This window comes from Lissotriton helveticus, chromosome 9 (assembly GCF_964261635.1).
Source record: "Lissotriton helveticus chromosome 9, aLisHel1.1, whole genome shotgun sequence".
In the NCBI taxonomy this organism is placed as follows: domain Eukaryota; kingdom Metazoa; phylum Chordata; class Amphibia; order Caudata; family Salamandridae; genus Lissotriton; species Lissotriton helveticus.
In genome coordinates, this window is record NC_136070.1 from 541,849,520 (window position 1) to 541,862,552 (window position 13,033).

At 46.5% G+C, this 13,033-nt stretch overlaps 1 protein-coding gene across 12 annotated transcripts in view; it reads right to left on the reverse strand.

Annotated features, from left to right (window-relative positions):
- The window catches only part of LOC144781519 (uncharacterized), a 2,047,367-nt gene that overhangs the window by 1,168,536 nt on the left and 865,798 nt on the right, over positions 1 to 13,033 (reverse strand). For 11 of the 12 annotated variants that reach the window (XR_013601003.1, XR_013601004.1, XM_078660419.1 and 8 more), the window contains 3 exons: positions 5,384 to 5,479; positions 3,443 to 3,538; positions 1,499 to 1,594 (listed from right to left, as the gene is read on the reverse strand). Coding sequence is in view for 10 of the 12 variants with exons in the window: in XM_078660419.1 (XP_078516545.1) it covers positions 1,499 to 1,594; positions 3,443 to 3,538; positions 5,384 to 5,479 (288 nt within the window). In the remaining 2 variants the exon portion in view is untranslated. The remainder of the gene's footprint in view (positions 1 to 1,498; positions 1,595 to 3,442; positions 3,539 to 5,383; positions 5,480 to 13,033) is intronic. The other variant, XM_078660418.1, reaches the window with a different exon arrangement.

Genomic DNA, 13,033 nt, shown 5'->3' on the forward strand with positions numbered 1-13,033 from the left:
GTTCTTGTTTTCTCCGTGACTCTATTCATTTCAAACTTGCAACACTCCGGAACTTGTGCATTAATTGCTGAAATGAATAACCACACTATTTTTTAATTTGCTCTCATTCTGCCAACATTCTTCTTAGGGTGTACTCTGGTCTCTCTAAGTCTTACAAGGGGGGCATGACCAGTGAAACTTGAGGCAAACAAAAGTAGTGACCCACAAGTATACTGCTGTGTCCACTTTCATCTCCTAAACCCACTGATACAGCCACATTGGAGAGACCGTAGCGGACAGATGTAGAGATGTGGAAATCAAAAATAATTGGGGTTAGCATGAGCTGAAGCCATCTTGTTTGTGGCATTTATTTTGTCAGCTATGTAATTCTTTCATCGTCACTGCTGCTTGCCTTTCAATTCGGCTTGTGTCATCAGCTTTAGTTAACTCCTTCAGTACTGAGCTAGAGCAATCTATGAGCTCAGAAAGGCCTGTAGTTGTAGAATGCACCTGTTTGAGAATGTAACTGTCTACCATTTCCTACTGATGTAAGCAGTTCAGATTCCCCTCCACTTCTGCTAACTAAGTGATATCCATCTGCACATGTTTGTCAGTAATTATTTCTGTGTAGGCCTGTACCTTCTATTTGAGTTCATATGGTTACTCTGCAAAACTTAGTATAAAAGGCCCATGGTCTGTATATTCAAGTCACTACCTCCGGAACACTTGTGGGTGTTGCATGGACGTGGTCTCACTCATGAGTGAATAAACTTGTTATTTTGAATTTAAGCTTCAGTGTCAATCTCTATTTTGTTGGTCTGAAGCCATGGAGTCCTACCCTCCTTTTACACAGCCTAGGCTAAATGTTGTTCCCCCTATATTTTAGACAAACCTTTTTACACGAAGAGTCTAAAGAGTTCAGTTGGTTCTGTGTTTTCCTAGGCATAAACTAGCATTGCCGTGTGCCAGATTTCAATATTTTCCTCATGATTGTAATGCTCCACGTTTGTGACTATCATCATGTTTGTACCAAGCCCCATGTCTGCTCCACGTGCTTGTAATTATCCTTGTGTTTATTTAAAGCTTGTTTCCTTAGTAAATTATTGTTTGTGTCAGGTGCACGTTTAGAATTTCCCATGGCAGTTGCTTATAATGGTTTCACATGAAAGCACTTGTTACACATGTTAGCAATTATCCATGTGCCTGCAAACAACTATTTTCTGGAAACCGTGAGTCACAGTAAAAAAATGCACTTCTAATATGCAACCACTGAAGTATAATTACCTATGTGCCCCTCCAGTACAATAGTACCGATGATAAATATTCCAGTTAAACCCCAGTTGGGCGCTAGGCTTTATTCCTTTCAAGAAGAAACTTTCCACTATCTCCCTGGAACCAGAACCCCTCCCTCTTACCTCATCTAGCATCCTGCCTGGCCGGCGATATCTGCGCACTTGCAGATATCTCCGAGCGGCTAATCAGAATTCCCCTGATCCTGGCATCTCACAAAAAGACCTACCGTTGAGGAACGGCAGCAATTCCTTGTGCTCTGGAAGTCGCCTGGAATAGTGGTTGCACATCCAGATCCGTCCTGCAGATGTCATCACTTGGAACTCTGGAATGAAAGAAAAGAAAAACAAAGGGGAAAAAAAACAACGTTAGTGCACTGTTCTTGTTTTCTCCGTGACTCTATTCATTTCAAACTTGCAACACTCCGGAACTTGTGCATTAATTGCTGAAATGAATAACCACACTATTTTTTAATTTGTTCTCATTCTGCCAACATTCTTCTTAGGGTGTACTCTGGTCTCTCTAGGTCTTACAAGGGGGGCATGCCCAGTGAAACTTGAGGCAAACAAAAGTAGTGACCCACAAGTATACTGCTGTGTCCACTTTCATCTCCTAAACTCACTGATACCGCCACATTGGAGAGACCGTAGCGGACAGATGTAGAGATGTGGAAATCAAAAATAATTGGGGTTAGCATGAGCTGAAGCCATCTTGTTTGTGGCATTCATTTTGTCAGCTATGTAATTCTTCCGTCGTCACTGCTGCTTGCCTTTCAATTCTGCTTGTGTCATCAGCTTTGGTTAACTCCTTCAGTACTGAGCTAGAGCAATCTATGAGCTCAGAAAGGCCTGTAGTTGTAGAATGCACCTGTTTGAGAATGTAACTGTCTACCATTTCCTACTGATGTAAGCAGTTCAGATTCCCCTACCACTTTGCTGACTAAGTGATATCCATCTGCCCATGTTTGTCGGTAACTATTTCTGTGGAGGCCTGTACCTTCTATTTGAGTTCATATGGTTACTCAGCAAAACTCAGTATAAAAGTCCCATGGTCTGTGTATTCAAGTCACTACCTCCGGAACACTTGTGGGTGTTGCATGGACGTGGTCTCACTCATGAGTGATTAAACTTGTTATTTTGAATTTAAGCTTCAGTGTCAATCTCTATTTTGTTGGTCTGAAGCCATGTAGTCCTACCCTCCTTTTACACAGCTTAGGCTAAATGTTGTTCCCCCTATCTTTTAGACAAACCTTTCTACACAAAGAGTCTAAAGAGTTCGGTTGGTTCTGTGTTTTCCTAGGCATAAACTAGCATTGCCGTGTGCCAGATTTCAATATTTTCCTCATGATTGTAATGCTCCACGTTTGTGACTATCATCATGTTTGTACCAAGCCCCATGTCTGCTCCACGTGCTTGTAATTATCCTTGTGTTTATTTAAGGCTTGTTTCCTTAGTAAATTATTGTTTGTGTCAGGTGCACGTTTAGAATTTCCCGTGGCAGTAGCTTATAATGGTTTCACATGCAAGCACTTGTTACACATGTTAGCAATTATCCATGTGCCTGCAAACAACTATTTTCTGGAAACCGTGAGTCACAGTAAACAAATGCCCTTCTAATATGCAACCACTGAAGTATAATTAACTATGTGCCCCTCCAGGTTGTACGGCTTTACAACGCGTGCCTTTACACCGCGTGCCGTTACAACGCGGTTTTTTCAACGCAAGTCGTTACCACGACTTGCGTTGGAGGGGTGCGGACTTCGGAATTTTTTAATTTACTATTCTAACACCAGCCTACGTACAGTAGGGAAGGTGTTGGATAGTAAATTAAAAAATTCCTTGTCCTGCAGCGCCCTCCAGCGCAAGTCGTGGTAATGACTTGCGTTGGAAAAAACCGCGTTGTAACGGCACGCGGTGTAACAGCGCGTCGTAAAGGCTGTTCCCCGCCCCTCCAGTACAATAGTACCGATGATAAATATTCCAGTTAAACCCCAGTTGGGCGCTAGGCTTTATTCCTTTCAAGAAGAAACTTTCCACTATCTCCCTGGAACCAGAACCCCTCCCTCTTACCTCATCTAGCATCCTTCCTGGCCGGCGATATCTGCGCACTCGCTGATATCTCCGAGCGGCTAATCAGAATTCCCCTGATCCTGGCATCTCACAAAAAGACCTACCGTTGAGGAACGGCAGTAATTCCTTGTGCTCTGGAAGTCGCCTGGAATGGTGGTTGCACATCCAGATCCGTCCTGCAGATGTCATCACTTGGAACTCTGGAATGAAAGAAAAGAAAAACAAAGGGGAAAAAAAACAACGTTAGTACACTATTCTTGTTTTCTCCGTGACTCTATTCATTTCAAACTTGCAACACTCCGGAACTTGTGCATTAATTGCTGAAATGAATAACCACGCTATTTATTAATTTGCCCTCATTCTGACAACATTCTTCTTAGGGTGTACTCTGGTCTCTCTAGGTCTTACAAGGGGGGCATGCCCAGTGAAACTTGAGGCAAACAAAAGTAGTGACCCACAAGTATACTGCTGTGTCCACTTTCATCTCCTAAACCCACTGATACCGCCACATTGGAGAGACCGTAGCGGACAGATGTAGAGATGTGGAAATCAAAAATAATTGGGGTTAGCATGAGCTGAAGCCATCTTGTTTGTGGCATTCATTTTGTCAGCTATGTAATTCTTTCATCGTCACTGCTGCTTGCCTTTCAATTCTGCTTGTGTCATCAACTTTAGTTAACTCCTTCAGTACTGAGCTAGAGCAATCTATGAGCTCAGAAAGGCCTGTAGTTGTAGAATGCACCTGTTTGAGAATGTAACTGTCTACCATTTCCTACTGATATAAGCAGTGCAGATTCCCCTCCCACTCTGCTGACTAAGTGATATCCATTGGCACATGTTTGTCAGTAATTATTTCTGTGTAGGCCTGTACCTTCTATTTGAGTTCATATGGTTACTCTGCAAAACTCAGTATAAAAGGCCCATGGTCTGTGTATTCAAGTCACTACCTCCGGAACACTTGTGGGTGTTGCATGGACGTGGTCTCACTCATGAGTGAATAAACTTGTTATTTTGAATTTAAGCTTCAGTGTCAATCTCTATTTTGTTGGTCTGAAGCCATGGAGTCCTACCCTCCTTTTACACAGCCTAGGCTAAATGTTGTTCCCCCTATCTTTTAGACAAACCTTTTTACACGAAGAGTCTAAAGAGTTCAGTTGGTTCTGTGTTTTCCTAGGCAAAAACTAGCATTGCCGTGTGCCAGATTTCAATATTTTCCTCATGATTGTAATGCTCCACGTTTGTGACTATCATCATGTTTGTACCAAGCCCCATGTCTGCTCCACGTGCTTGTAATTATCCTTGTGTTTATTTAAGGCTTGTTTCCTTAGTAAATTATTGTTTGTGTCAGGTGCACGTTTAGAATTTCCCGTGGCAGTTGTTTATAATGGTTTCACATCCAAGCACTTGTTACACATGTTAGCAATTATCCATGTGCCTGCAAACTATTTTCTGGAAACCGTGAGTCACAGTAAACAAATGCCCTTCTAATATGCAACCACTGAAGTATAATTAACTATGTGCCCCTCCAGGGTGTACGGCTTTACAACGCGTGCTTTTACACCGCGTGCCATTACACCGCGGTTTTTTCAGCGCAAGTCGTTACCACGACTTGCGTTGGAGGGGTGCGGACTTCAGAATTTTTTATTTTACTATTCTAACACCAGCCTACGTACAGTAGGGAAGGTGTTGGATAGTAAATTAAAAAATTCATTGTCCTGCAGCGCCCTCCAGCGCAAGTCGTGGTAATGACTTGCGTTGGAAAAAACGCGTTGTAACGGCACGCGGTGTAACAGCCGCATCGTAAAGGCTGTTCCCCGCCCCTCCAGTACAATAATACCGATGATAAATATTCCAGTTAAACCCCAGTTGGGCGCTAGGCTTTATTCCTTTCACGAAGAAACTTTCCACTATCTCCCTGGAACCAGAACCCCTCCCTCTTACCTCATCTAGCATCCTGCCTGGCCGGCGATATCTGCGCACTCGCTGATATCTCCGAGCGGCTAATCAGAATTCCCCTGATCCTGGCATCTCACAAAAAGACCTACCGTTGAGGAACGGCAGTAATTCCTTGTGCTCTGGAAGCCGCCTGGAATGGTGGTTGCACATCCAGATCCGTCCTGCAGATGTCATCACTTGGAACTCTGGAATGAAAGAAAAGAAAAGCAAAGGGGACAAAAAACAACGTTAGTGCACTGTTCTTGTTTTCTCCGTGACTCTATTCATTTCAAACTTGCAACACTCCGGAACTTGTGCATTAATTGCTGAAATGAATAACCACACTATTTTTTCATTTGCCTCATTCTGCCAACATTCTTCTTAGGGTGTACTCTGGTCTCTCTAGGTCTTACAAGGGGGGCATGACCAGTGAAACTTGAGGCAAACAAAAGTAGTGACCCACAAGTATACTGCTGTGTCCACTTTCATCTCCTAAACCCACTGATACCGCCACATTGGAGAGACCGTAGCGGACAGATGTAGAGATGTGGAAATCAAAAATAATTGGGATTAGCATGAGCTGAAGCGATTTGTTTGTGGCATTTATTTTGTCAGCTATGTAATTCTTTCATCGTCACTGCTGCTTGCCTTTCAAGTTCGGCTTGTGTCATCAGCTTTAGTTAACTCCTTCAGTACTGAGCTAGAGAAATCTATGAGCTCAGAAAGGCCTGTAGTTGTAGAATGCACCTGTTTGAGAATGTAACTGTCTACCATTTCCTACTGATGTAAGCAGTTCAGATTCCCCTCCCACTCTGCTGACTAAGTGATATCCATCTGCACATGTTTGTCAGTAATTATTTCTGTGTAGGCCTGTACCTTCTATTTGAGTTCATATGCTTACTCTGCAAAACTCAGTATAAAAGGCCCATGGCCTGTGTATTCAAGTCACTACCTCCGGAACACTTGTGGGTGTTGCATGGGCGTGGTCTCACTCATGAGTGAATAAACTTGTTATTTTGAATTTAAGCTTCAGTGTCAATCTCTATTTTGTTGGTCTGAAGCCATGTAGTCCTACCCTCCTTTTACACAGCTTAGGCTAGATGTTGTTCCCCCTATCTTTTAGACAAACCTTTCTATACGAAGAGTCTAAAGAGTTCAGTTGGTTCTGTGTTTTCCTAGGCATAAACTAGCATTGCCGTGTGCCAGATTTCAATATTTTCCTCATGATTGTAATGCTCCACGTTTGTGACTATCATCATGTTTGTACCAAGCCCCATGTCTGCTCCACGTGCTTGTATTTATCCTTGTGTTTATTTAAGGCTTGTTTCCTTAGTAAATTATTGTTTGTGTCAGGTGCACGTTTAGAATTTCCTGTGCAAGTTGCTTATAATGGTTTCACATGCAAGCACTTGTTACACATGTTAGCAATTATCCATGTGCCTGCAAACGAACAAGTTACTTACCTTCGGTAACGCTTTTTCTGGTAGATACTATATCTGCCTGTGGATTCCTCACCTTGTGAATATCCCCTTGCGTCAGCAACATTCGGAAATTCTTTTTGTAGCTTCGCGCCGACGTGGATCCGGACGTCACAGAAGCACGGCACCGCTCGCGACTCCGCTGACGTCACCGACGCCTATAATAGGCCCACGCCGGCGTGATGACATCAGTTCCGCCCTTTTTTCCGTGCTTTCGAGGCACACGGACGGACCGATGACAGTAGACATATACACAGTATACGCAGTATAGAAATCAAGGTAACACACACAGTGTGAAGCAAATGCAATAAAACATTCGAAATAAACAACTCCTTGACAATAAAATAATACATAATAGAAACTCTGGCATAGAAGAGTGAACAACGGGGAGGCGGGTGGGTCAGTGAGGAATCCACAGGCAGATATAGTATCTACCAGAAAAAGCGTTACCGAAGGTAAGTAACTTGTTCTTCTGATAGATACATCTGCCGTGTGGATTCCTCACCTTGTGAATAGAGTCCCACAGCAGTCCCCACTCCCGGAGGAGGGTGTCCACTCTTCTAGACCAGGAAATCCTGAAGGACAGAGCGTGCAAAATGACCCTCCCTCCTCACCTCAGAATCCAAGCAGTAATGCTTCGCGAAAGTGTGGAGGGAAGACCAAGTTGCCGCTCTACAAATATCCTCAACAGGCACACCTCTAGCCAACGCTGAGGTTGATGACTTAGCTCTCGTAGAATGAGCCCTTATACCCTCTGGAGGCTCCTTACCGGCCAAAGAGTAGCAGATCTTAATGCAGAGGACGATCCATCTCGACAAAGTCCTCCTATGGACCGCTCTTCCTTTCTTGCAGCCAGCAAAGCCAATAAAGAGCTGGTCATCCAAACGACAGTCTTTAGTCCTGTCCAAGTAAAAAGACACCGCCCTCTTGGGGTCAAGACGGTGTAATCTCTCCTCCTCCTTGGAAGGGTGTGGGGGAGGATAAAAGGTAGGAAGGGTAATGGATTGACCAAGGTGGAAAGAAGTCACCACCTTTGGCAGAAAAGCAGCCCTGGTCCTAAGAACCATTCAATCAGCATGAATGGACAAGAAAGGGGGCTTGTGACTAAGAGCTTGAAGCTCACTTACCCTCCTTGCCGAGGTTATTGCAACGAGGAAAACCGTTTTGAAAGTCAGAAGCCTCATAGGACATTTGTGAAGAGGCTCAAAAGGAGCACCCATTAAAAATGTCAAAACAAGATTTAAATCCCACTGAGGCACAATAAAAGGGGTAGGAGGGAACTTATTTGTGAGGCCCTTCAAAAACCTTAAAACTATAGGGGATTTAAAAAGAGAAGGCTGGTCAGGAAAACAGATAAAAGCCGTCAGCGCAGAAAGATAACCCTTCACCGTGGCCACAGCAAGCCCTTGCTGTGCCAGAGAAAGGGCAAACTGGAGAACATCAGATGAATGGGCCCTCAAAGGGTCTATAGACTTCTCCCTGCACCAAGTAACAAATTTAGACCACCTATAAGAATAGATGGACTTAGTGGAGTCACGCCTGGCTGACAAAATGACATCCACCACATCGTGAGGGAGAGAAAAAGAAATCAGGTTGCCCCGTTCAATCTCCAGGCATGAAGGTGTAGGGTCTGGAGGTGGGGGTGTAGAACCTGCCCCTCCATCTGAGAGAGGAGATCTGCCCTGTGAGGGAGACGGAGCGGCGGGTGAGAGGAGAGGTGGAGAAGGTCTGAATACCACACCCTTCTTGGCCAATCCGGGGCGATCAATATGACTTGGGCCCGGTCTTGGCGAATTTTCCTCAGAACCTGAGGAATCAATGGTATGGGAGGAAACGCGTAAAGGAGTTGCGAGCTCCAACTCAACTGAAACGCGTCCCCCAAGGCTCCTTGCATCGGATACTGGAGACTGCAGAATGACAGGCAGTGAGCATTCTCGCGAGTGGCGAACAGGTCCACCCGAGGAGTCCCCCACATCTGAAAGATGTTGTGAACTACCCCCGGATGGAGCCTCCACTCGTGATCGGCAGAGAACTGCCGACTGAGACTGTCTGCACGAACGTTCTGAACTCCGGCCAGATGATTTGCCATCAGACAAATCCGATGGTCCTGAACCCAGGACCAGAGACGCAGAGCCTCTCTGCAGAGACACTGCGACCCTACTCCTCCCTGCTTGTTGATGTACCACATCGCGGTCGTGTTGTCCGTCAGGACCTGAACAGACTGACCGCGAAGGGAAGGGAGGAAGGCCTTGAGCGCCAGACGTATCGCCCGCAAGTCTAAAAGGTTGATGTGAAGCAACCTTTCCTCTGGAGACCAAAGACCCTTGACCTCCAGGTCCCCCAGATGAGCACCCCACCCGAGAGTGGACGCATCCGATATCACTGTGGCAACCGATGGAGGAATCTGAAAAGGCTTCCCTTGAGACAGATTGCCTTCCACGCTCCACCAAGACAGATCCGCTGCAGTTTCTCTGGAGATCTTCACTGACTCCCTGAGATCTCCGTTGTGCTGATACCACTGCCTGCGGAGGCACCACTGGAGCGCCCTCATATGCCAGCGTGCATGGTTGACCAACAGAATGCATGAAGCCATCAGACCGAGCAGGCGAAGAACCTTCAGGACTGGAACGACCGCTCCATTGTAAAACAAAGGAATCATCTCCTGTATGTCGCGAATCCTTTGAGGAGGAGGGAATGCACGACACACAGTAGTGTCCAGTACCGCACCTATGAACAGGTTGCGCTGTGAGGGCACCAGGTGAGACTTGGGTACATTTATCGTAAAACCCAACCTGTGCAACAACTGAGTTGTCTCTTGCAGATGATGGAGCACCTTCTCCGGTGACTCCGCTTTGATCAGCCAGTCGTCTAGATACGGAAACACATGTATCCCCGTTCTCCTGAGATGAGCTGCCCCCACTGCCATCACCTTGGTGAAGACTCGAGGCGCAGTAGTAAGACCAAACGGAAGGACCACAAACTGGTAGTGTTGTGACCCAACCGTAAAACGGAGATACTTTCTGTGCGACTTCAAGATGGGAATATGAAAATACGCATCCTGCAAGTCGATCGACACCATCCAGTCTTCTTCTAGCAGCGCTTGAAGAACCTGCGCAAGAGTGAGCATCTTGAACTTTTCCTGTTTCAGGTAAAGGTTCAAAATCCTGAGGTCCAGGATTGGTCGAAGCCTGCCATCTTTCTTGGGGATCAGGAAATACCGGGAGTAGCACCCCTGACCCCTTTCCTGCTCTGGAACCACCTCTATCGCACCTTTTCGGAACAAAGCCAGGACTTCTTCCTGCAGGAGAAGCAGGTGGTCCTCCGAACAATAACCCTGGCAAGGAGGCTAATTGGGATGGAATTCCTGGAAAGGAAGTGCATACCCATTCTCTACAAGATTGAGAACCCAAAGATCCGATGTTATTAATTCCCAATCTTGTAGAAAATGTGTAAGCCGACCCCCCACTGGGCCCACATGATCCAGAATGGCGGATCTAGGGCTGCTTTGCTGCGTTGGCCGGGGGTTGGGAAGGGGAGGAGGAGGAGGAAGCTTGACGCCCTCTAGGGCGGGATCTTTGCCTGCCCCTGTACGACTTGTATAGCGTATTCTGCTGCTGTTGTGGCTGCTGCTGAGATGGTCTGTAAGAACGAAAGGAAGATCTTCCAAACGCCCTGAAGCGTCTTCCAGTAGTACCTCTGGACTGGAGACCCAAAGATTTTGCAGTGGCCCTACTGTCCTTAAAACGTTCCAAGGCAGCATCAGCCTTCTTGCCAAACAATCCAGAGCCATCAAAAGGCAAGTCCATCAAAACAGACTGAACGTCTGCGGAGAACTCCGAAGATTTAAGCCAGGCAGCCCTCCTAGTGGCCACGGAAGAGCCCTTGACCCTTGCCACCAAATCAGCAGTGTCCAGACCACTCTGAATCACCTGTCTCGCAGCTGCTTGAGTGTCCGATATCACCTCCTGAAAATCCTTTCTGTCATCCTCAGGGATTTTCGGAATCAACTGTTTGACAGAATCCATCAAGGCATGGATATACCTTCCCATCAGACACGTTGCGTTGGTTGACTTTAATGCCATACTGGCTGAGGAGAAAACCTTCTTGGCAGTTTGATCCTGCTTTCTGGATTCTTTATCCCCAGGAACCTGTGGAAAAGCACCAGCAGATCTCTTTGAGCAGGCAGACTGCACAACCAAACTCTCAGGTAGGGGATGTGTTGATAAAAATTCAGGGTCCCCAGGTGCAACTCTGTATCTCCTCGCCACTGTTCTAGAAACGGCCGGAGCAGATAAAGGTTTCTTCCAAACCTCATAGATGGGCTCAGATAAGGCATCATTGAAGGGTAACATGGGTTCAATAATAGATGAGGGTGAATGAAGAACCTCAGTTAAAATATTCGGTTTATAATCAGCAGTCGGCAGAGTAATATTCAATAAACTCGCTGCTTTTTTTTTATAACGTGTGATAAGGCACCACATCCTTCGATGGTACATTTGACACCGAAGCCAAGTCCCACTCAGGAGACAGTTCAAGTCCACTGGCCTCACCCAAGTCCTCAAAAGGATCCTCAGAATCCTGTAACTCCCCTTCTTCAGTATCCGAATATTGACATCTTTCCTCTTCCAGAAGTCTCTGGGCCTCTCTCCGAGATCTTTCCTTCACAACAGAAGCCAATGGATTTGGAATCGACTCCGATGGGGTCGGTGCCGGCGTCGAACCCGAAGTCGGATGAGGTCTTTTTATACGAGGTCGAGCAGAATCCTGCCTCGGAGTCGTAGGTATCGGCGTCGATGAGACCGGCGTCAATGGTGTCGGCGTCGTGCGCTTCGGCGTCGGCGACACCGGTGGTGTCGGAAAATGCCGATGCGGTGGTATAGCCGGCATAAAAGGCATGAAGGGCGCAGGGGCATAAGCCTGGGAAACACCCAAGTTAAAAGCCATCGGACCCGTGGGACCAACAGGTGCACCAGACGGGAACATTGCCCTGGAATAGACACCAAACATGGCGTTCAGGAACTGAGAAGGGTCCTGACCTGGAGTTGGAAAATCAGGATCTGGACCTCTGGGTTGTTCCTGAGGAGGTGGAGTCGATACGACGTCAACCTCTTCATCGATTCCAGGAACCGGGGTCGACAAACCCGCAGGCACCAGAACTTCGACTTCACCAGCCCCCTGCTCCTCACCTTCATACTCCTGAACAGAAGGATTGGATGGAACCGGAGAATGGACCAGCTTCTGAGATTCGGGTGAATTCGGATGTGAAGCCTCACCAACAGAGTTGTCATCTTCCGACTCTGAAACTTCCACTTCCTTACTCAGAAGCTTGACTTGGGACTTCGGTCTTGAACTAGAGTCCTTTTCAGAGTGATGACGTGACTCATGGCTCCTCTTCTTGTGCTTCTTCCTCGACGACTTCGAAGCGTGAGCTGAAGACGACTCCGAGCGTGACCTCGAACGAGACCTCGACTTCGACCGACGAGATCGAGACTTCGAAGACTTTTTAACTTTCTTATTTTTAAGCTTTGCCACAAGGAGTTTCGTCTCTCTCTCTCTTAAAGCCTTCGGAGTCATCTTCTTGCAGCAAGGACAATCCTCGACGTCATGGTCGGAACTTAAGCACCAGACACAGCATTCATGAGGATCGGTGATAGACATAGTCTTGCCACATTCGCCGCAAGCTTTAAATCCAGTTTTCTTCGACGACATTTCGAAGAATATCAAGATAGACACAATAATAAGATAATAGAAACAAAGTTACTGTAAAGCTACAGTACGATCCCAGAAAACCGTTAGCGTCGACGACGCGGAAAAAAGGGAACTGATGTCATCACGCCGGCGTGGGCCTATTATAGGCGTCGGTGACGTCAGCGGAGTCGCGAGCGGTGCCGTGCCTCTGTGACGTCCGGATCCACGTCGGCGCGAAGCTACAAAAAGAATTTCCGAATGTTGCTGACGCAAGGGGATATTCACAAGGTGAGGAATCCACACGGCAGATGTATCTATCAGAAAACTATTTTCTGGAAACCGTGAGTCACAGTAAACAAATGCCCTTCTAATATGCAACCACTGAAGTATAATTAGCTATGTGCCCCTCCAGGTTGTACGCCTTTACAACGCGTGCCTTTACACCGCGTGCCGTTACAACTTGCGTTGGAGGGGTGTGGACTTCGGAATTTTTTTATTTACTATTCTAACACCAGCCTACGTACAGTAGGGAAGGTGTTGGATAGTAAATAAAAAAATTCCTTGTCCTGCAGCGCCCTCCAGCGCAAGTCGTGG